The 24,144-nt window shown below is 37.7% G+C and overlaps 2 protein-coding genes across 3 annotated transcripts in view; one reads left to right on the top strand and one right to left on the bottom strand.

Moving 5' to 3' along the window:
* LOC121524166 (major histocompatibility complex class I-related gene protein-like) overlaps positions 1–6,583 on the top strand; it is a 36,071-nt gene extending 29,488 nt beyond the window's left edge. For both annotated transcript variants that reach the window (XM_041809421.1, XM_041809422.1), the window contains 5 exons: positions 238–531; positions 1,582–1,683; positions 3,721–3,738; positions 3,884–3,962; positions 4,236–6,583. In XM_041809421.1, coding sequence (XP_041665355.1) covers positions 238–531; positions 1,582–1,683; positions 3,721–3,738; positions 3,884–3,936 — 467 coding nt within the window. In that variant the 3' untranslated portion in view covers positions 3,937–3,962; positions 4,236–6,583. The remainder of the gene's footprint in view (positions 1–237; positions 532–1,581; positions 1,684–3,720; positions 3,739–3,883; positions 3,963–4,235) is intronic.
* Positions 6,584–10,861: 4,278 nt separating this feature from the next.
* Positions 10,862–23,906, bottom strand: LOC121524330 (hepatic lectin-like). Its single transcript, XM_041809668.1, has 7 exons — positions 23,888–23,906; positions 23,706–23,782; positions 21,235–21,357; positions 21,002–21,079; positions 11,664–11,815; positions 11,440–11,564; positions 10,862–11,349 (listed from the first exon to the last, which is right to left on the bottom strand). The coding sequence occupies exons 2-7, from the start codon at positions 23,731–23,733 to the stop codon at positions 11,166–11,168; spliced, it is 690 nt and encodes a 229-aa protein (XP_041665602.1). The 5' UTR covers positions 23,734–23,782; positions 23,888–23,906; the 3' UTR covers positions 10,862–11,165.
* Positions 23,907–24,144: the final 238 nt, after the last annotated feature.

Here is a 24,144-nt window from a genome sequence, read left to right as displayed (position 1 = left end):
CAAGTATCCTCTCTACATTGTTGTGCAACTGAAACATTTAAATCCATGACATCAAACAGGAATAGTAATAGTAAATAAGAGTAAATCATGATTAAAAAAAATTGTCTAAACAGTTGGGTCCGTCTCTCTCTCCCTGATTTTCTCCTCTATCCTCTGTCCTATCCAAATAAAGACATAAAGCTCCACAATAATGTTAAATGAGAGAAACTCTAAACGGTCTTTCTTTGTGCTCTCCAGACCTCCCCACAGTGTCTCTCCTTCAGATGTCTCCCTCCTCTCGGATCACCTGCCATGCTACAGGTTTCTACCCCAACAGAGCCGTGATGTTCTGGAGGAAAGATGGAGAGGAGCTTCAGGAGGACGTGGACCACGGAGAGATCCTCCCCAACCCCGACGGATCCTTCCAGATGAGTGCTGACCTGGAACTTCCCTCTGGAGACTGGGAGAAGTACGATTGTGTGTTTCAGCTGGCTGGTGTGAAGGAGGACATCATCACCAGACTGGAGAAAAGAGAGATCAAAACCAACCACGGTAAGACCTGGATCAGATGTGATGAAAGACGAATTTTACTGTAACAGTCGTGTGCTGGATGACAACTTTTATCACTCAAAGTTTCCAACTTTTATATGTTTTTATAAAAGAGTTTAATGGTTTTGATCATCTGTAAACCTATATAAATGTCAGCCTCTTTACAGCTTACAGCAAACTCATGGTGGAAAATTCTCTGATTTTTTGGGGGGGGCTTTTCATGCCTTTATTTGATAGAGTAAGGACAGCGGATAGACTTGGAAACAGGGAAGAGAGTGGGGAGAGACATGCGGTAAAGGGCCACAGGCTGGATTCAAACCCGGGCCGCCCGCATACATGGGTAGCGCCTTAAACCATTCGACCATCTGCTCTCCTGACTTTCCTGATTTTAACTCTGAATTTTAAAATGTTAAAATGATTAATGATAAATTATTTTGTTTATACTTTCTTTACTGTGTGCTCCTGTGTTACCTTCATTTTAGACAGAAATTGCAAACAAGGAAAAACTAAAAAACACAACTATACTGGCCTATATTGAAATTGGTCTATTTTGGTTTTAAATCAACTAATGAAGACTTAAGTTAACATAAGTTTAAAGCAGTTAAAGTGCTTTTTAAATATAAGTTTGTTTTTTTTTAATCTTGAGAGATTATCATCACTGTGTTAACTTTTCTGCTTTAAAGTTTTAAAGACATAAATATCAAGTGATGTAAAATCTGGATGGATAAATCAATCTGTCTGTAGATCATTAATAACCAGTTTTCTTTTCTTATTATTCTGACAGAGAAATTAGTCTGAATATGTTTGTCAAAGCTCTCATGGTGCTAAACATCAACATGTTGTAAAGAAAGCAGGGTTCAGATAAAGCGAGACAACAGGACTAGAAAATGAGCTCAAACATAGATGGAGGTTTTATTTACAGACACGTCAGGATCAAAATTCACATCATCAGGACAAACAGAGTTTATTTCCAGGATCTGGTCTGCAGATGTTCTCCTCTAACCTGCTTCATCCTCACAGGTTGTAACTGGTTTATTGATTTCTGATCAACAGTGGATCACACAAACACTATCATTGGCAATGTCAGTGGAGTCCTTGTTGTTCTCGCTCTCATCATCGCTGGTGGTGGATACTTGATTCGCAAACGGAGAACAGGTAAGAGACACAAACACAAACTTTGTCCTGTTTGATTCGATTTTAGATTTTGAGTTGCTGGCTTTTTTTAGAATGTTAAATTGAAGAAAATTTAATTTACATTGGATCAAAATGTCCTCCAAACTGTGAGAACTCAATTTGTTATCTAATAACAGATTTTATTCATGTCATTTATCATTTTTACCCATGCCGATGAAATCGCAGGGGATTATGTAAAGGGTTCCGTATCTTTGTTTCTTTGTTTGTATGTGTACAAGATAACTCGAGAACAGAAAGTCGGATCTTCACCAAAATTTCAGGGAATATTGGGATAGTGACAGGAAAGAATCGATTAGATTTTGGTGATGATCCGTGCACCCGTTTGGTTTTTCACGGACTTTGAATTTTGAACACCATAGTAATCAATGGGAACATGAGTTCCTTGGTGGTGCTGCTTAGGGGTGGGTCTGCCCCCTCAGACGGCCATTCTAGTTATTTGTTAAAATGAGATAACTGGGGGCTAAAACTACATATCTGCATACGTTTAAAGAAGTAATTAATGTCAAGGTTATATTTATCAGGCTACTAGATAATGAATTATTTCTGAGTAAGCAACCATTGTGGTCACATCAGTTTTCTTTTCTCCAGTCTATGAGCCACATAATTATGTAATGTGTCAACATGTTTTATTCACTGCATTTTTCTTCATGAACTCTGAATTCTTGATCTGAAAATTGTATTTTTCCTCTGTCTCACTCTGTCATTGAGTCTGTGATCTCAGTGAAAAGCTACTGATGTGCCAAACTGTAAGAACAAACAGTAGAAGGTTAAAAATGTATTTGTCTTACCTTAAAATAAATAAATAAATAAATATTTCAGCCCTGTTTTTCTGAGCTGATTAGATTTATTTCTAGTTTTCAGTAAATGCACTTAATCATTCTAAGTATTTTTTGTCATTGTACTCAAAATATTTGACAATCATTCCTAAATCTGCAGTTTTCTAGAATGCCTGTGGGCATTAGACACTTTTGCACCATGAGAGAAGTTGTCAACTTACTTCTGAACATTTGAAGGTTGTTTAAATAAGTTGTGGTAATATTAAAATACAAAACAGCTGTATCAGTTCTATTTTAATGAATTGATAGGATGTGTTTTTTAGTTTTAAGTTAACGGCACTTAATCATCTGAAGTATTTTTGGTCATTTTACTAAAATTATTTGACAAACATATCTACAGAGTTTTCCTAGATGCTTTTGCACCATGAGTGAAGTTACTGACTCACTTAGAGAAGTCTCATCTATGGGGAGCAACCTTAATGTACTGTGAACAATTTACTGAACATGATGTAAGAGGACATCCTGGTTCAGGGTGCACCTTTCAGTTGTAATCATTTAAGCTGGCCTACTTTGAGTGGTGTAAATTTTTTAAATTGAAGTACATGACAGAAATAAATACTACTACTTAAACATTTTGTTGGATATAATCAGAGTTTTTAGATGTCTGGAAGTTTCCACAGTGTAGCTGAACTTAAACAAGTTAAGATAACCCGACATAAATGTACGAGAAAAATTGAGTTAATGTAACTTTAGATTGGCTAACTACCTGCTACTAAACTATTTGTTCAGTTACTTGAATTTTTTTATGTCATCAGTTTCCTCTAATATTTTGAGTTCTACTAACTCATCAGGGATTTTAGTGTAAATTAGATATTTTAACTTGAGTTTACTCAGAGATTTATTTCCACTTCTTAGAAGTTTTGACATAAACAGTTAAACAAATACTTTGAGTATGTTTAATCTGTTCAGTTTTACAGTACACTTGGCTCATGGTGACACACAGAAAGTTGACTCAGATTCAAACTTTGTGGGTGTGTTAGCGCTGCAGCAGGATGATGACAGGGAGTGGAGAAAGAAACCGTGTCAAATCTAAACCAAAGAAAAATGTTTTATTGATGTTTGATCAGGTAGATGAGCGGATCATAACAGGAAATCAGTGACACAGGCTAGAAATGTCAAATGTTCCATCAGTAATGTTTTTTTTCTCTGATTTCTGTTTCAGCCAAACGCCCTCCATCTCGTAAGTAGATCCTGATTTGATTGTGTTTAACCAGAGCTGAAATGAATTGTGTTGATGAGAAGGGTTTCTGGAGAGTTCTCTGTTGTAAACCACAGTCTCAGCTCAGAGTTTGATCCATGCTAACGTTGTTCTTCTGACCTTACAGCCGTCAGCGACTCTGGTGTGGAACAAAGCATGCTTCCCAATCCATCATCCTAAAAGACAAAGACACCAGCCTGAACTCAGTAAGTTTCTTTATTTCAGTCTAGAATTGAGCTGATTTTATTGCTGATTGTAAAAACAGAGTCCAAAGAAACCTCCTGAGATTGTTCCTTTACTATTGACACATTCAGTCTGACAGAAAATCTTTGACTTTGAAATGAACAAATCCTGGTTAGTTCACACATTAATGTCGGCATGTGCATTTATAATACCTTTATTTCATTGAAATAAAAACTCTCATAGATATTTGCTTTTGATTTTATGTTTGATTCTCCCCTCTGTGTTTTTTTCTGCAGGTTTATGGAGACATTTTGCACTAAATTAATGAGCAAAGCTTAAAAACTCATCTGGTGCTTTATTTGCTCTTCATCATTTAAGACATAAACTGATCAGTAAAGGATTTGATTTTAGATTCTTATTGATTGAAATACAAAGAAACAAGTTGACACATTTGTTGACACATTGATTACAAATCATTTCAAATATGAAGGTTGACATTCATTGGTTTTGATTAAGAATAGGTTTCTCTGGAAAAAAAAAACCATTGAAAAAATGTAACATTATTTACCTTGAGAGATAAAAAAGAATCATCTGTGACCACATAGCACCGCTCCTCATATGTGCAACAGAAACTTCAGTCTTCATTCAAAACAAATCCACCATAGTGTCTGTTTAATATTTCTGGAGCTTTGTGCTAAAATAAATGTTTGTTTAAAGATGTTAATATACATACATAACCTCACATCACAGACATACCTTCACATTTTCTGATCTTTACTCATGCCATCCTGTTGTGACACAAAACCTTTATTGAGTTACTGTTAAAAACTCAAAGGGTTTTTTAAGGAAAATATAAAACCTTTAACTTTAAAGAAAATTTTAAAATGAAATAAACAAAAATTCTGACTGATTGCAATTAATAAAGTTGACTAGACAAGATCAGAAACGTGAAGCATTTCACTTTTTATTAATTTCACACCTCCACCAGAATGTTAGGCTTGCAGTGTGTGAAGTTAAATGAAAGGTTGGTTACAACAAAAAGAAAGATTTGGTTTAACTCTTTATGATTCAAAATAAACTAAATTTCCAATCTAACAAAAACAACTTAGTCCTTATCCGTTCACTTTGGTTTGTCTTTTAAATCCTTTTAAGTCCATTAATCCACACAACTGCAACTGCTATAGAGTTCATAATCAACTCTTCTCCAAAGGAAAAACACAATAATTCCTCTAGAGACGAAAAGAAAGAAAAACATTGATACCATAAAAGTGTACAAAAAAGAGTCTATCTCATTCAGATCCAAGAGAACCATAGTCCACTGGAAAGTTTTCCTCCCTCATCCGTGTGATGGGAGTCCAGCCAAGGACTCCTTAAAATTTTCACTTGTAAAAAGATTATCAGTTTAATTTCAGTCTTCAAACATTTCTCACTGCAGCTCTAATACTGCGGTACGCCTGATCGTTTATGTTCTCCCAGTCATTGGGCTTCTCCATCTCTTCCTCCACAACACATTCTCCTTTTATAATCTCGTCCTTACCAGTGTTATTTTACCTTTACGTCAATATAACAGCAAGTAACCACATAAAAGGAAGACACGGGGCCTCATTCATTTTCAATAAAATGTTTTTCAATGATGCACTTTTAATGAGATACCTATTATATAATTTATACTTGAGGTTTCATTATCACACTGTTTTATTATAATATGAACATCAAGAGTACAGATTGTTGTCAAGCAGCATATTTGAGTTTTTGATGTGGAGAAAGCCGTTCTTTGGTTCTCTGCTTGTTTGACCAAATGGAGCAACACAACAGACCAACGTCACCAACATGAATTGTGACTTTAGCACTCTAAATTGTGTGTTTAGAGCCCCAAAGGTGCCAAGTGTGAGTGAAGATGGTGGTCTTCTCCACTGATAAATTGTACTTTATTGATCTTGATGTGAAATTGTTTTGACTTGAAGTTACTGAGTTTTTGAAGGACTTTGTTGTACACAGGTTTTAACCTGATGACTATTTCATCTCTAAAGTGAACTATAATTAATGACATCTCAAGATATGCTGCATTTCATATGAATTTACAAATTTGCATAAATAGATAGAAATATGATGGAAAACTATTTTTAGGTTTTTATAACAAAAAACGGATTATTATTTATACAGATTAATAAATAAAAAATCTATTTTCATATGGCGCATAGATTTAGTTGCATATCTTGATTGAGATATATTGTGAATAATTTATTGTGTGATTAATTAATTAATTAATTTACTTATTTATAATTTCTACATGGAAGCATAATAATGATCTTTGAAAATCGTGAATGGGTGGGAATAAGTAAGTTTATACTTTTTAATTTTATTTATTTTATTTTGTCTCCGTGATTTTGTCCCTCAGAGGGATAAATTGAACACGTGTTGAAGCATTTTTTTTTTTAATCCACTTACACTCTGAAGGGTTGTGTGATGATTAATTTTTTTAATTTCTGCAAATATTTTTTGAATTATTTAGGAAGATTTTTGTGTTTTATCTTAGGTTTCAAATTGATCAAAATGAAATATGCTGAAAATTATTAATGGATTCCAGATGAAGTTTCCTTGCTTTTTTTTTTCCATTCTAATTTTGTGTTTATTAAAGCCCCTTAAATCCAAATGTGTGTTTTTTTTGTGATTTCTTATTGATTTAAAGAGTGCAGAAAAGTTTTGTTGGTAGAAAAGAGAGGAAACTTTGCCAAGCACACTGTATTTTTTTATTAACTTACAGTATATGTGGAAATGCCATTTAAAACATGCAGATAAAACTTAAAGAAATTATTAAAATGCACTCGTAATGATATTTCATAGACAAATATTAAACATGTTCCTTTATTCTGGGACATCTCCAGATACTTTTAGATTATTTTCTGTCTAAAGATGCTCCGTCTAAATTTTAAAGATAAATAAAAGTTCTCTGATACAGAATGTGCTCATACTTTGAGAAAGACTGTTGAATAGGGCTGTGACTGAGTTAAAGAGTGTTTCTGCTGTTTTAGAACAAGCTCATGTTTAAAAGCTCAACTGTATAACTGCACAATAGTTGGTCCAGTATGATTCAGAGGAGAACTGGTAAAAAGGGTTTAAATTGACCATGAGAACACTTTTCTGTCTTCACTGAGTTAAAATCATCTTCATACTTTATAAAACACTCCCGTTTAATCCAGGCTGTTCAATAAAACCCTTGACTTGTATTTCAGTTTTCTTTTTAAAATGTGTTTTATTGAAATGTCAACAGAAAAGATAAGAAATTAAAGTGGAGGTGACATGTACCAAATGGTTTCAGGTCAATGTCAAATATCATCAGACAGACCTTTGAGCTCCTGCTGTACACCAGTCCAACCAGTTCCCTCATTTCACACACTTTTTAACTCTCAATTCCCCACGTAGTCTGAATTTATGGTTTTTAAAGTCAGTTTGCTTTATTTCAGTGTCAGTCTATGAAGCTGGAACCTTCTGATGTTTGTTCTGCAAAACATTTAGACATGAAACAAAATAATAAGTCAATGAGATAAAGGTCTGAATACATTCAGTACAACAGGCTCTCTGCATCTGTTCTCTAAATCTGCCTCATTTGTAGGGGACATGTAAGTATAAGGTACTTTTCACCACAAGAGGGAGCCAAAAACCAACACAAAGATTTCTGCCTGCACCACAGTCATGATGACAAAAATCCTCATACAAGTGTGAAATTAATCCTGTAGCTTTATTAAAGATAACATCTGTATGATCCACATCTACATCTAAAGAGCCTGGACATGTCTATTCAGATGTAACTCTGCAGGACAAGGAACGTGTGCCGTATACCTCTATAACAAAACACAATCCTATTTTAAACATCATGTAATGAAATGGTTATGTGAAAAAAAAATCTGCAAAATGACTCTTTCTCTTCTTTTACTTTCCTTCATCAACTGAAGATTAAAACTGTGTTCAATTTTGGCTTTTTATTATTTGATTCATAAAATGTAACACAATGTTTGATCATGTTGCTTGGTACTCAGATATACAGGCAAAAATACTAAAAAGAGTGTTTTCCAGGATATTTCCCCTTGTGCAGTAGTGCTGTGGGGTTCTCTACATACCTAAAACTGCCAACTGGTGACGCTTGTACCAATAGAGTGCACTTTTATTAAACCGCAGACAATGAACAGCTGATTAATCACAGACAGAGAACTGGATCACTTTCAGACTATGGTCCAGGACATCCATCGAATTCTTCTTCACTCAGTGAACTGAGCAGAAGTAATCACAGTTATAAACCTCTTTTTCTGCCTGTGCTATCCAGGACCTTTAGAACTGTCTTTGGTGAACAGACTCCATTGTGATGTCTTTATGTACTTGAAGTGAGGACAACAGCAGGATAGGACAGCCCTCTATGGAGTGTAGACACTGGTGCTGGTGATGGAGGGAGTAGGATAAGATGAGGATCAGACCTCTGAGGAGCTGGACCTGGAGACTGATGAGATATGACAGAGGAGGCTGGGGTGGAGGAGGGTTGCAGTGATTTTAAAATATTACAGCAGCAGGATGATGCTTCGAGAGGTTGTGGTAGAAAAGGATTGGCTCAGAACTTTTGTGAGAAGATGCTAGCGGATTACCAGCGCAGGGAAAGAGAGGAACATGAACGAGTGATTAATGAATGACAGGGTGAATGGGAATGAAAGTCTCCCTGCTTGAACTTACACTAAGCTTCATTAGACATCTATTGTTTATTTACTGGCATGAAATAAAACAGAAGGAAACTCAAGGCTTTACCCACATGGCAGTTCCAGAGATTAATTCACCATTTTTAAAATCTGAATTTATGAGAACAGCTTTTAATAACAAAAGTCAGAGACTGAGCGACTTAGAATTTTTATTTGTACAAATACAAAGAAAATGCAAATAAAGTAAATTTGACCAGTTAAAACAGTTAAAAAAAAGACAGTGGTAAAAAGGAGACTGTGAAGATGCACACAATATAAAAGCAAAATAAAGACATTAAACAGTCAAATACATTTTTACAGATGATTAAACACATTTACAGGAGCAGGGATATCAACAAACAGCACAATCTGAATATTTTTGTCTCATATTCAGTGAAAGAATTAAATCAGATTCACTAAAGTGAGTCACAATTAAACCAACCACCCTTCATGCACCAGCTGCACATATTAGCTTGTTAGCTTGATGCTAACATACAGTATAATGAAAGCAGCCCTTAACAGGCATCACAGCTCTAGTCGTTCTGTTAGCTGTGAGCTGATTGATCATCCAATCAGGGATGAGTGCTATGACACCTGTTCACTCATTTCCACCTCCTAATGGAGAGAGGATGCCACACTTAGACTGTAAAAGACTTCATTCAGAGAAATCATGTTTTCATTGTCACTATTAAACACCATTGCTACTCTGGTTTCACTAAATCTGAAAACAGTCACAGACATTTCTAGAACAGATTTCTCATCTTCATTGTGTGAGAAAGAGATGACTGAGTCCTGCTGCCCTGATAAACCCAGAGAACGGCCCTCCTCAGCTCTGATTATTGATGCTTTCACTGAATGTGTGTTGGTTCAGCAGCATTGGTGCTAGCATCCTGGCTAACAGGTACCACAGTCATCACTATAGAGCTGAACCTCTGTGTTAACTGATGTTGAAAATATTTATTTGTACCCTTTTTAACCCCTTTAACCACTTTTTTTCTGTCCATTTTGCCACTTATCTATGTGTTTTATTTCATTCTGCATGTGCTGTATGGCAGCACTTGCATCCAACTGGACCTGAAGCACTTTGTGGTACTTACTGATGTTGTTTCTTCTCGTCTAGATCTTTGCTTGTGTTGTTCTTGCTCTCAAATGTACATCGCTTTGGATAAAAGCGTCTGCTTAATGACATTGTAACAGTGGAACATTGTAACATTGTCATCAGGAAGATCAATCCTACAATAATCCAGAATACAAAGAAAAATTACAACATAAATGCAAACATATATATACAGATATACAGCAGATATAATATAATAGAAAGTCAGTGGCACAAAAGAAAACATTCTTTCTGTTATTTTTCTTTTTTTTCCTATTTTTTCCACATTTTAACTCCTTTCTTTACTTTTTTCAACCATTTAAAAAAAAATTTTTGTCTCTTTGAACACATTTTTTGCCACTTCCAGCCTATTGTTGCTTCTGTTGACTAGTTTTTGCCACTATTTACCCCTTTTCTTAACATTTTATGCCCATTTTTGCCAACATTAACTGCATTTCACATTTTTTTTACCTCTATTTTTGCCACCTCTAACCCATTGTTGCCTCTTTTAACCTTTTTCACCATTATTTCTGCATGGTTTTACAAGTTTAAAGGCTTTTCCTGATTAAATAGACTTAAATAACCATTTTGTCTCTTTTTTTAACCATTTTTCCACCTAATGTTGCCTCTGTTGACCCAATTTTACCACTATTTACCACTTTTTTACTTTTTACAACATTTTTGTGATTTTTTTTAACTGCAGTTCATCATTTGTTGCATCCATTTATGCCACTTGTAACCCCTTTAACCTTTCACCCATTGTTGCTGGTTGCAACCCCTGTTCACCAGTATTTCTGCTGATTATTAACACTTTTGACCAATTTTAGCCTACTTATACATTTTAACTGTTAACCAGTTTTTGGCACTTTTAACACATTTTTGTCCCTTTTAACCGTTTTCTGCTCCTTTTAAAATCCACAGTCAGCATCTTTCTGCCTGATTTGCCACCCTTAACCCAGATCAATTCTGTTTTAAGGAAATGAGTTTACATTTTAAGAAGGCTATATTCTACGGTATTAATACATAAAAATGCATTTGCTGCTTTGATAAGAGTCATTATTATTCAGATAAAACCAAAACAAAATATGGTTATCACAGATTTACTCTACAATGGACCATGATTTTCCCCCCATGCCCCTCCCCCTTCCCTTTGGCAGGGCCCCAGAAAGCTCTCCATCACCTTATAGGCGGCCTTGGGCCCTGGTAATGATCACATATTTGATTGTGAAACTGTTACAGGTTATATTTCTTTGTATGAGCTTTGATTTTCTAATCGTTAAAATTCCACCATCATTTGTGATCTGTTTAATAATAATAATTTTAATAATGATATTTATTACAGCATTACTCTGCATTGTCTTGTACTGAGATGTTTAAAGAGCTGAGAGGGAAATAAGCTGAAATACTCTTCAGAGACACTTTAATTTTCCTTTTTCTGCTGGTTTCTCACAAATATATTTATGAGGGAGTCTGCAGGATTTATCAAACCAGGACTTGTTTTCCTCAGCTCCTCCTTTTTCCCCCATCCTCGCGCAGTCCTCCCCATCAGACCCTGTCCAGTTGTCCGGCTCACCCTTGCTCCAAAATGTCAAACTATGAAACAGAAAAGAGATAAACCAGTTCCATTAAACAGAAAACTCTTGTTTTAGAAATTGAAAGGGAAATGCTTTAAATAAATCAAACTTTTTGTCCAGTGGAGATCCGTCTGCCCACATCCACGTCCCCTCTCTCTGCATGTCAGTCAGTCCGATCCAGAACCTGTCCTCTGGTTCAACCATTTTGTTTCTCAGCCTCACGTCTAGGAAAACCTGTGAGGAAAATGTTAGAAACATCATGAGAGACTCTGAAATATGATGAAGAAGAGAATAAATCCAGTGAGGTCCATGAAGCTGCAGTAGTGTGTTAACCTGCTCCTCTCTGCTCTCTATCTTCACCAGCTCTCCTCCTTGTTGTTTACATTCATCCCAACTGTGATCCCAGGATGATTTATCCTTGGAGAAATAATAACAACTTCCTCCATATCGCTCCCAGCCTTGTTCACATTTCAGACAGGTGCCATCTTTAAAGAAATCACAGCAGAGACTCCAGTAAAGCCACAGTAAGTTACTCAGTTTGATGGCTTAACCCTTTCATGCATGTTACTACAGTGAAGGCAGTTTTCTATTGAATAAAGGAGTTTTGATTAACCCTGTAAAGCCTGATACCTCCAATAACAGACAGAAAATTGTCATTTTTTCACCTTCAAACTAAATTGCCATCACATTTCACATAGTTATCTTTAATATCACATTTGATAAATGAGGCAAGTTTGGTGACTGATAATCCGCTGGAGGGCTTTTTTATCATTTATCAGATTGTACAGGTGAATCTCAATAAATTAGTATGTCATATGTCATCTAATGTTTGGTATCATTTTTCAGCACTACCTCAGCTATTTGACATTAAAACTGTAATTTTTCAAGTTTCATTTACTGTATTAGATATAGAACCCAGCGTGCCTGGTTGTCTGTCTCTGTATGTCAGCCCCGCGATTGACTGGCGACCAGTTCAGGGTGTACCCCGCCTCTCGCCCAATGACAGCTGGGATAGGTTCCAGTCCCCCGCGACCCCCTAACTGGATAGGCAGTATAGAAAATGGAAAAACTCTTTAAAATATATTTTAAAATTGTTATTTAAAACAATATATATTGTCATTTTTAAAAAAGGAATGACAAATGCTGAGAATATGAAAAAAATACCAGTGCCAGTCCTGTACAGTATGGTCCACTGTCCCCTATGTGTAAAATAAGTTTTTATATTAAAATCAAATGATCATATTTTCTGTTTTACTCAGCCTATTGGCATCAAACAAAAATGAAAAGAATGCTTAAAAATCCTACTTTCTACACCGAGTAATTGCAGTGCAAATGTGCAAATTTCAGTTTCATTGGCCACACCCAGGCCTGATTACCGCCAGGTTTGTTGAATCCTAAAATCACTTAAATAGAAACTGTCAGACAAAGTGAAGTAGGCTACAAGATCTCAAAAAGAAACAAATCATGCCACGAGCTAAAAAAAATTCAAGAACAAATGAAAAAACAAAGTGATTGAAATCTATCAGTCTGGAAAAGGTTACAAAGCCATTTCCAAGGCTTTGGGACTCCAGCAAACCACAGTCAGAGCCATTATCCACAAATGGAGAAAACAAGGAACAGTGGTGAACCTTCCCAGGAGTGGTCAGCAAACCAAAATCACTCTGAGAGTGCAACCACGACTCATCCAGTAGGTCACAAAAGAACCTAGAACAACATCCAAAGACCTGTAGGCCTCACTGGCCTCAGTTAAGGTCAGAGTTCATGACTCAACCATAAGAATGACACTGGGCAAAAATGGCACCCATGGGAGAGTTCCATGGGTGCAAAACCACTGCTGACCAAAAAGAGCACAAAGACTCGTCTCACATTTTCCAAGAAACATCTTGATGATCTCCAAGACTTTTGGAGAAATATTCTGTGGACTGCTGAGACAGAAGTTGAACTTTTTGGAAGGTTAGTGTCCCGTTACGGTGTAAAAATAACACAGCATTTGATAACAAGAACATCATGCCAACAGTCAAACATGGTGGTGTCAGTGTGATGGTCTGGGGCTGTTTTGCTGCTTCAGGATCTGGACCACTTGCTGTGATTGATGGAACAATGAATTCTGCTGTCTACCAAAAAATCCTGAAGGCAAATGTCCGGCCATCAGTATGTGCCCTCAAGTGCTCTTGGGTTATGTAGCAGGACAACGACCCGAAATGCACCTGCAAGTCCACCTCTCAACACTCAAGAAAAACTAAATTAAGGTTTTGGAGTAGCCCAGTCAGGGTCCAGACTTAAATCCAACTGAAATGCTGTGGTGTGACCTTAAATGGCAGTTCATGCTGGAAAACCCTCCAATATGGCTGAGATAAAACAATTCTGCAAAGAGAAGTTGGCCAAAATTCTTCCACAGTGATGAGAAACACTCATCACCCGTTATCGCACACGCTTGATTTCAGTTATTGCTGCCAAGGGTGGCACAACAAGTTATTAGGTTCAGGGGAGCAATTACTTTTCCACACAGGGCCAGTTAGGTCTAATCCCCCCCCCCCCCCAAAAAAAAAATTAGATAATCATTAAAACACTGCATTTTCTATTTACTTGGGTTGTCTTTGTGAAATATAAAAATTGGTTTGATGATCCGAAACATTTAAGTGTGATAAATATGCAAAAAACCCAGGAATCAGAAAGGGGGAAAATACTTTTTCACACCACTGTATATATTCAGGTGCTTGATTATGGAGGGCTTTATAAACAAAAACAACGGTCTTAAAGTGAATTCTGAATTTCACTGGAAGCCAGTGTAGAGAATATAAAATGGGTGTCATGTGGGTTGATCTGCTGGACCTGGGTGATAGTGTAGCAGCAGCATTTTGTATTAACTGTAGGCTGTCGACAGAGGATTTATTGAGGCAGGTAAAGTGGGAATTACAGTAGTCCAGACGTGAAGAAATGAAGGCATGAATTAACATTTCTAACTTGGTGTGTGAGACAACAGATTTTAATTGAGCTATGTTTCTTAGATGAAAGAAACATGAACGGGTTAGTAATTTGACATGCTGATCCAAAAACACTGTCTGGTCAAAAAATTACTCCAAGATTGTTCAGATTTGCCTTGACTGAGGAAGAAAGGGGCCCAATAAACTAAACAACCTTGGACACAATGCTGTCTGGAGCAATGATAAGGATCTCTGTTTTTTCTGTGCTGATCTGAAGGAAATTATTATCCATCCAGTCCTTAATAACAGACAGACAGCTGAGCAGTTCATTAATCTTACATATGTCATCAGGCTTAGAAGTGATTTGCAACTGAATATCATCAGCATAAAGATGATACGATATTCCCTGAAATCTGCTAATTACATGACCTAATGGTAGCATATACATAGAAAATAAAATGGGGCCCAGGACAGAACCTTGAGGCACACCACAGGACAGACCACACGTTTGACAAAGGTAAGGGCCAACTGACAGTGAAAAAGACCGTTCTGAAAGGTAACTGGAGAACCAGTAAAGCACACTTTCACACACACACCCACTGTCTCAGTCTGTCAACCAGGATGCTGTGATCCACAGTGTCGAATGCAGAGCTCAGGTCGAGGAGCACTAAGATGTAACATTCTGCTGCATCAGAGGCCATCATAATGTCATTAGTGACTCTGAGTAGAGCTGACTCTGTTGAGTGGCCTCAGGCTGCATCATAGGAAGATTTTAAGAAGTGAAGGGGGTCTGAATACTTTTTGAGTATTCTGTATATTATAACATCACATAACAACTGAAGAGCAAAATGACTGTTAGGATTTCCAGGTGTTGATTTTAGGTTTACAGAAAATCTGGACTAATCACCTGTCATCATCACTAGATTTATTTCAATTACAATATCAATGAATAACTTTTCTGTTAAGTGTTTTTTTGGGGGTTTGCCTTCATTTGGAGGACAGGGCAGTGGATGGTATGAGAAATCAGTTTGGACTGACATGCTGGAATGGAGGCACAGGTCAGATTTGATGTCATGGTCCAGGTTTTGATTTGTTATGTTCATGAGTTTCTCTAGTTTTTTTTCTGTTTATTTTGTATATTTCATGTTTCTATTGTTTAGTTTATGACCTTTTGTGTTTCATTATTTCTTGTACAGTTTTAGTGTGTTTTGTAAATCCTTTTCCCTTCCTGTTTTAATTTCCCTCCTTGTGTTGTGCACTTTGTATTGAGGTTTTCCTAGTTTGTACTTTTTGTTATTTTGTGAGTTAGTTTTCTTCCCCTGTGTTGGCATTGTTCCATGTCCCCTGTGTTTCATGTTTAGTTTGACTTCCTGTGTTTGTATTTGTTTCCTTGCTCCCCTCCTAGTGTCACTTGTGTTTTGTATCTCTTCCTGGTCCAGTGTTGTCCTGTTTTATTTTGTAGTTGCCTTCCCTTGTGTGTGATTCCAGTTTTTCTTCCTGCCTCAGTTTCCCTCCACTGTGATTACCCTCACTAGTTTCACCTGAGTCTCGTTAACCACACCTGTCTCTCCTATTGCAATCACTCCCTGTGTATTTAGGTTCTGTGTTTCTCCCTGTCCTTTGTCAGTTCATCGCATGTCTCCCCTGTGTGATTCTCTGTGTGCCTTTCCTCGTGCTTCCTGTGGATTTTGCTGATGATGGACTTTGAGTTTTGATTCTTGTGGATTTAGTTTAAGTAAGTTCTTTTGTTTGTTTGATTACATCTTTTGAGTTATCTGCATTTGGGTCCTTCTTTTGTTTTTGCATTTTTGCCTCATACCTGACATTTAAGACTGTTCTGCCTGCTTGGTAAGGCTGCAGGATAATAGCAAACATCATCATTCTGATTATTCTGATTGAGATCAGGATTAATAAACAAGAGTACTCATTGATATTACAGCTACATCACATGTGTTTATTGAACTTTAACTCAGATGCAGATGCATCAGATGTGCATGTTTCACTTTGCTGATCATGTCCTGTGCATGAGTAGGTGATGTTGCATGAAAGAACATCATCCTGCCATCTTTAAGTGTCAAACTCGCTGTGAATCTTTGCTGGGGAACATACAACAAAAAAAGGCTTTTCCTGAGTGTGCTGGTCTAACAGAACCCTGTAGCAGCAATAAGAGGTAGAAAAAATTCTTAGAACATGAGTTTATAGTTCAGAATCAGCATTTTTGGCTGAGTATGCTTATGGTTAACTCTACTTTCAAAAGTGTAATTCAGAATTTTATATGAACAAGTTGTTAGGTATTGTTAGGTGTTTTATCTAGTTTATACCAGTCTGTGTGCATTGATAGTGTGGTTGGAAGATGTGCAAATGGTGCAAGAATGCTGACTAGACATAATCAGAAGAAAAAAATATGCAAGGATGCAGGCAGATTTACATGAGATGGATCAGATAATTCAAGATAGTTAACATTAATTAGAATAAAACATGCATATGAGGTGAGGCATTTACCACAGTGAGCTTTCTTACTGTACTGAAACAAGAGTAAAGCAAATAGAAACAGTGCAGGATATAAGCTATGCTTATCTCATTAAAATTCTATTTTCTGACACTCTATAAACATATCTGAAGTGCCCTCGAAAACATGCGAAACTTAGTGCCCTCTTTAGTGGTGAGAACGTGCTGTATGTGCCCTTTTTTTTTCTTTTTGCCCCTGCCCTTGAAAAAGTCTGTGCACACCACTGCACTAGGGGGCTCTCAACTAAAACAGTTACACAGTATGATGACTACAGACCAGAACCTCCCGTCTCTGCCCCTCTAGGCTGCAGGAATCAGAATCTTTATTGTCATTGTACACAAGTACAGCGAAATTGTGCACATTTCCATTCAGTGCAGGAGCAGTTCCATTCGGTGCGTGAAACTGCTCTGGGATAGGTGCTGTTTTTCAGTCTGTTAGTTTTGGTTCTTACTGTCCTGAATCGTCTTCCTGAGGGTAGCAGTAGGAACAGGTGGTGTGCTGGGTGGGATGAGTCCTTCAGGATGCCCAGGGCCTTCCTGTGGCAGCGGGACTTGAACATCTCCTCTAAGGAGAGGAGAGCACAGCCTGTGATTTTCTGTGCTGTGTTGATGACCCGCTGGAGAGCTGTCTTCTCCTGAGCAGTGCAGCTGGAAAACCACAATGGGATGCAGTATGCCAGTACACTTTCAATGGAGCATCTGTAAAAGACACCAGCAGCTCCTTGGCCAGGACGTTGCTCTTCAGGACCCTCAGGAAGTGGAGTCGCTGCTGTGCCCTTTTGATCAGCACTGTGGTGTTGGTTTTCCAGGTCAGGTCATCATTCAGGTGCAGGCCCAGGAACTTGAAGTCCAAGACCCTCTCCACACAGTCCCCATTGATGTGTATGGGCTGAGGGTCAGATCTGTCTCTCCTGAAGTCCACTATTATTTCTTTAGTCTTTGATGTGTTGAGGACCAGGTTGTTGACGTGCCAGTTTTTTGACCTCATCCCTGTACGCAGATTCATCTCCCCCTGAGATGAGGCCGACCACTGTCGTGTCGTCTGTGCACTCCATGATGGAGTTGCCTGGGTGGGTGGGGGTGCAGTCATGTGTATAGAGAGTGTAAAGCAGGGGGCTTAGTACACACCCTTGTGGGGAGCTGGTGTTGAGGCTGAATGCTGTGGAGAGATAGGGCCCTACTCTGACCCTCTGTGGTCAGTTGCTGAGAAAGTTCTCAATCCAGAGGCAGGTGGAGTGTGGGAGGCTGAGGTTGTTTAGTTTCGATGACAGTCTGCCTGGGATGATTGTGTTAAATGCCGAGCTAAAGTCAGAGAAGCCTGGCATAACTGTTTTTTTTTTCTAAGTGGGTCAGGGTTTCCTGGGATTTACTTTCCTTAGTACACGCCTCATGTCATGTTCCTCCACCCTGAAGGAGTGGCTGGTGTTGGCTGTTGGATGAGACGGGGCTGCTTCTGATGTTGTCTGTTCGAAGCGGGCGAAGAAACAGTTCAGCTCCTCTGCCAGTGCAGCATCGCCATCCACAACATTGGGTCTGGGTTTGTAGTTTGTGATATTCTGGACCCCCTGCCACACCTGCTTCAAGTTGTTGCTCTGGAGGTGGTCCTCAATTTTCAGGTCTGCCCTGGCTACACTGTACAGTTCCCCTATCAAGGGACCGGAAGGCGATGTTACTGTTCTTTAGCAGGGTCCTGACCTCTCCTGTCATCCAGGGTTTTTGGTTGGACTACACCCGGATGCGTTTGTCCTTGGTACCTGTGTCTGTGCTGTACTGGATGTACGAGAGTACAGATGTTGTGTACTCCTCTAAGTCTTGGGACTCAAAGATGCTCTGGTCTGTGTTTTCAAAACAGTCCTGCAGCTGTGAGGAGGCGCCATCAGGCCATGTCTTGACGTTTTTTGAGGTGGGGGAGTCTCTTTTCCTGAGGGGGGTGTAGGCTGGTAACATAAACAGGGATAAATGTCAGATATTCTAAGTCTGGAGAACAGTGACTGTCTACAGTCTTAGTGTTTTTAGCCCATCTGTCGCTAATATAAATGCAGAGACCCCCAGCTTGTTGTTTCTGTAAGTCCTGGTTTCTGTAATGGCGGTGTAGGATGCATCCTGTTAGCTCCACAGCAGCGTTGGGGATTGCTGGCTGAAGCCACAACTCCGTGATGATCAGAGTGGAGCAGTCCCTGATGAGTCTGTTGTATTCCAGCTGTAGCCTCAGCTCATCCATTTTGTTCACAATGGATCTGGCGTTGGTGAGAAAAAGGCTGAGGAGTGGGGGTTTGTGTGGTGTTTTCCTTAGCCTCTCCCATGTGCCGGCTCTACAACCCCTTTTCCGCTGTCTGTCCCGACGACACCGTTTCCTCTTCTTCACCGGTATTACGAACCATGGAAGCCGGGTGTCCTGGCTATGTCTGCTGGAATGTTGTGGGAGTGGAGAAACTCTGTTGAAACAGTCCCTACTCCCTGTGGTCCCAGTAAAATGAGGTCTTATCAGCTGGAGATGTTTGCCCAACAGACCGTGGTTGAAACAAAAGAAAAAACTAACAGAAACAGACAAAAAGAACACTGAATGAAGGAGTTCTGAGCCGCTGTGTCCATCCGCACCGCCATCTTAGTCACCATCATGATCAGGCAGTGTTCCTTCTTTTCTTGAATCAGAATTGAGGATTTCTTGAATCAGAGTGATGCGGAGATTATCGGAGAACACTCACTTGTTGCCTGAACCTACATGCATGTTTTTACTTCACATTTTCTCTCTATTTTAAAATAGAGGTTAAAAAATCCCCTTTTATCAGTCATCTTTTCAGACCCAGAGAATTGAATTGACAGAATTTACTTAGAGATCACAAGGCAAAACTAAACTAGAGGTGCTTTATAACCAAAAGTACCAGGAACTCTTAGTTCCAGTTACTTCTCTTCAAGGAACTAACTGGTTCCTGCATCCAATTTTTGCCTTCATTACCACCGGGGTGGAAAGTCCCAGAAGATTATGTGAATCAGGCTTCCTGACGAAGAAAATCATTTTGAATACGTGACATTAGCTCACGTACAAAAAATATTTAGATGCCCAAATGCTCTATCATGTTTTTAAATGTTTTAAAGCAAAATATGTGGTTTTAGTTTTAATAAGATTGTTCATGTCAGTGTTTTACACCTTTTTTGATTTACATTTGGATGTAATGAAGGGTCTTGGTTAGGGGATCAACACAGCCTCTATGATATATTCTATAAAATTAGGATTAGGGCTGGGAAGTTAATCACAGATTAGATTAAATTGCAACATGGCAAGCTGCACTTGTCAAACTGCAGACAGTGCAATATTTCTTAAACCTGAAATGTGTCAAAATACCAGTTTGATACAACCTTTTTTTCTTTTTTTAGGCTCTATATTATGCAAACATCCTTTTTAAAAATCACACTTTTCTTGTTCATGTCAATGTTTTTATTTACTGAACGAGAATAATGTCAAAACGATCCTCTGCTTCAATATAAAATAAAATATCAAATTTGTTAAATGAGCCAAATCATACTTAGATATTTTATTTCTTAATTGTTTATCCTTAGTTTAACTTATCTATTATTATTGTGATTGTTATATCGTATGATTTCTTGCTTATGTTTGTTGAACAACACATAATATAAAGAACCTTAATAATAATTGCATGTTCAAACATGATATTTGGGGAAAAAAAAATCACAAATAATATTATTTTCGCATATTGTTCATCCCTGATTAGAATCTTATCAGATTTCTGTGTAGGTGATCAGTCATCTAACTTATCCAAAGCTTGATCCAAATGGACCAGTTTGACTTTTTTAAGATTGAAACCATTTCATGTCTCCTCTGAAAATATTTTCTTGTTCTTCTTCCGACCTGCTTTAGCATAAGTGTGCAATAGTTACGGGTGGGGTTTAGTTTTACAGTAAGCCGGTATGTACAATGAATCACTGGTATGATTAGCAGAGATGTAGCTATAGTAAAGTGTCAGTTTTATCCAATCTTGACAGCGTTACTTGATTACAACAAGAGAAAAAAGACACACTTGAAGCTCATCTTTGCATCGGCATGAGTTTTATCCACCAATGAGCTCCAGGGTTCAGAAACTACAGCAGCACTAGTCTGAGGATGTTTTTTAAAAGTCCTGACCTTCCCAAAGGCTTTGTATAGGAGGTTTCCCGGATGAATGTAAAATAAATCCAGTGAATGTGAAACAGTCTATCTGGCATGTCAGGTTACTGAATTACCTGTTAAATTTCTCTTCAATGCTTCATTCTCATCTCTCAGTTTCTGGAAACTTCTTTCAGTTTGCATGATGGCAAGAGCTGAAAAAAAGGGGAAGAGGAAGTTGGTTGACCAAGAATTGTTTAAATCATATATATTGAAATGTGTCTCACAGAGTCTCCCTAACCTGAAACACAAAAAAGGTCCAAAATAAAGCTAAATGAAGTTTTTCAAGCAGATTTAATGAGAAACTTACAGAGACGACAAATCACTATGACAGTAGCTGCCAGGAGAGCAGTGATTACCAGCAGGACCACTCTCTCTGATGGGACCTTTGACCCTCTGGTGGTCTCTGGGTGTATTGGGGCAGAGGTTTTGTCTAGAGGGTAGACACCATAAACATGAACAGTCATACAGGTATACTTTATAAAGCTAGCTGCTTTGTGGACAAAAGTTCTGTGACAGAAAGTCTGGTTCTTTGGCTGCAGCCATCTTGTTTTTTAAAACCCAGAAGTGACCATGATTGATGAAAATATGTAGCATAAGAGGAGCAAGAGGCTAGCAAACACAAGGTTATTTGGTATATCAATATTTAGGAGGCTTTTTTATTTATATTTGGGGGAAATTAAGTGCCAATAAAAAAGCCAATATAATTTGGCTTTTTTGACCAAAACAAAACAAAACAAAACAAATAAACAACAACAACAACAACAAAAATACAAAAAAACTTTAATGACAAAGTGAAAACAGATTTCTACAAAGTAATGTCAGTTAAAAATAAAATGTAAGATAAAATAGGTGACAGCATAAATATTTCCCCCTTCAAAGTGATTGACCTTATTCAACAGAGCTCCAGCTGACTGGTGCTAGTCTCAGTGAAATGGAGATCACCTGAGTGCATGCATGTGTCTCAAGTGACTGTAGTATAAAGACTCCTGTATGGAAGGATGAGAAAACTACAAATAAATAGCCTCCATGGTAGTTTACCTCATTATTTAGTAGCACATCTTGTTTCCAGACATGATGTAAAGATTTTGTGTCCCATTATTTTTATTTTACACTATCTTCTACATCTGCGTAGACTTACACATTCTCACTCATGCACAGCAAACCTGACACTCTGGGATACTTCAGTCCTCAGGCTTGACCTGAGATTTATTCTTTTCTCTTCCTCTTTCTGTTTTCTCTTGTGGTCTCTTTGCAGTTTCACGTATGAGATCAGTTCCAGGAATAGCTGTCTTCTTGTGGCGGCAACTATGAGTTGTGCTTGGGTGTAGTTTCAGCATTTTATTGATGGCAGGGGCAGTAAACAGGATGCTTGAGTCACTCTTGAGGTCAGTTCCTCTTTTACTTCACTTCACAAACATACTTCCTCCTTGTCTATTGAGTTTCTCCCTTTTTTATTTAGTTATGATAATACAAGATAATACAAGGTAAAAGTACTGTTTAAAGTTCAAGTTCCCAATAATGTGGACTAGGGATGCACAGATACTGCAAACACCAAGCCTATATACTCACACTCATAAAACAGTGTAGATACTGTACTTGATATCATTTTAAAGCATAATGTTAGGCTTGTTAAATGTGAGTTCTGTTTTTCGGATTTTGTATTTTCTGACACTCTGTGACTGTTGAGTTGTCTTCAGACTACTAGATAATAATTGTCAGATGGCACCACATTTGAATCTCCACTGGAAAAAAAGGTTTAATATCTGACTACTTTCCAGATATCAGAAACTTTCTGTCTAGTTTGAACATAACCAGCTTGTTCTGAGCATCACTAAGACAGAGGAGATTATTCAATCCCAGGGATTCGAAGACTATAGGCCTGGTCAGCCTAATCAGGATGCATGGTTTTGTAACCTTTCTTACTAAATGGCATGGACAAAAGAGGTAAACATGCTGCTGTGGACTAGTTTTTGAACAAGCTAATCTGAGGCAGGCCAAGAAGATTGTTGGTGATTTAGTTTTACGGGGGCAAGCTTGAATGACTGAACTTCCATTTTAATGTAGTTACCATATCAAATCCCATTAAAGCAGAGAATTTTGTTGAATAAAATCATGCTGTAAATTTTGGAAAGTATTACATCTATCTTTTCACACCAGTAACACTCCGGTTCCCTCCATCAGCTGTGCATGAGAAATCCAAGGCTGTAGTGGCTGATTTCAGTTGAAGCAATATCATTCTCAGCATTTTAGTTCAGATATCTTAGTTTGAACTAAAGTAGGTTAAAAAAAACATTTTTGTGTTTCTATGTGTTGTAAGATTTTGCTTCCTTTGTGATTAATCACCCTTTCAGGCAGGTCATAATGATGAAGATACAGGAAAACAAGAAATGAGCACCACTGTCCCTCTTGTAGAGACACATTTATTTCACTGTAACTTAAGAAATACATTCTTAAGTCAAACACTGACTAAATCAGTACAAATCCACATTTTGTTTGGCAACTATTAGTTGATCGAATTCTTCCAACAGTATTTCAAAGTGAAGTATTAAATAGATACTAAAACATGCTTTATAAAATTAACGTTTATATCGTATTCAGCAATCATGTTATAAGTAGTCAAGCTTTCAGATCATTGTAGTAGAATTGAAACACAATATTTGCTACTGAGATGTAGAGAGTTAGAAGAATAAATATATGACATTAGGAGGAATCTTATCTCTACTCATGTAAATTATTTGAAGTGTTAGTGTAATGTTTCAACGCACTGATGTTTCTTACCATCCATGTCGTCCTGTGAACGTCTCATTTTAAACCTTATCTGGGTTCTGAGTTCAGAAAAACATGTTCGATGAACTCTAAAGAATAGACAAACAAATATTCCTGCATCAATCGCTATAGAGAAGGATAAATCTGTACATTTGATATGATATAGATATAAACTGATGTATCAGACAACTCACCTCTGACTTCTTTGTGCTGTTCTTTACACCTAAATGTACAGCACAGTGTGTATACCGTAGTTACAGGGAGGAGGCGGGGATGACTAATGATTGTGGCCTATTGTGTTGAAGACTTCCTGTTGCATATAATTGTGAGGATCTGTGATCTTAAAGTTCCTTAAAAACATATTTGATCATGCAGTGTTTGAATACTTGTTTCTGCTTTCCATGATTTTGAGTTAAAAGAAGTTTTTTTTTTTTTTTAATTCTGTTACATG

Source organism: Cheilinus undulatus, linkage group 16, assembly GCF_018320785.1.
Source record: "Cheilinus undulatus linkage group 16, ASM1832078v1, whole genome shotgun sequence".
NCBI lineage: Eukaryota > Metazoa > Chordata > Actinopteri > Labriformes > Labridae > Cheilinus > Cheilinus undulatus.
Note: the sequence above shows the minus strand (reverse complement) of the source record. Positions and strands in the feature narration are given on the sequence as shown.

Excerpts from the sequence above, each read along its gene's own strand:
- LOC121524330 (XM_041809668.1), bottom strand. The coding sequence starts at position 23,733 with ATGAGACGTTCACAGGACGACATGGATG. Across the intron at positions 11,816-21,001 it reads ATTGAAGAGAAATTTAACAG|ATGGCACCTGTCTGAAATGT; the intron begins GTAATTCAGTAA and ends ATTTCTTTAAAG. Across the intron at positions 11,565-11,663 it reads TAGAGAGCAGAGAGGAGCAG|GTTTTCCTAGACGTGAGGCT; the intron begins GTTAACACACTA and ends TTTTCCTCACAG.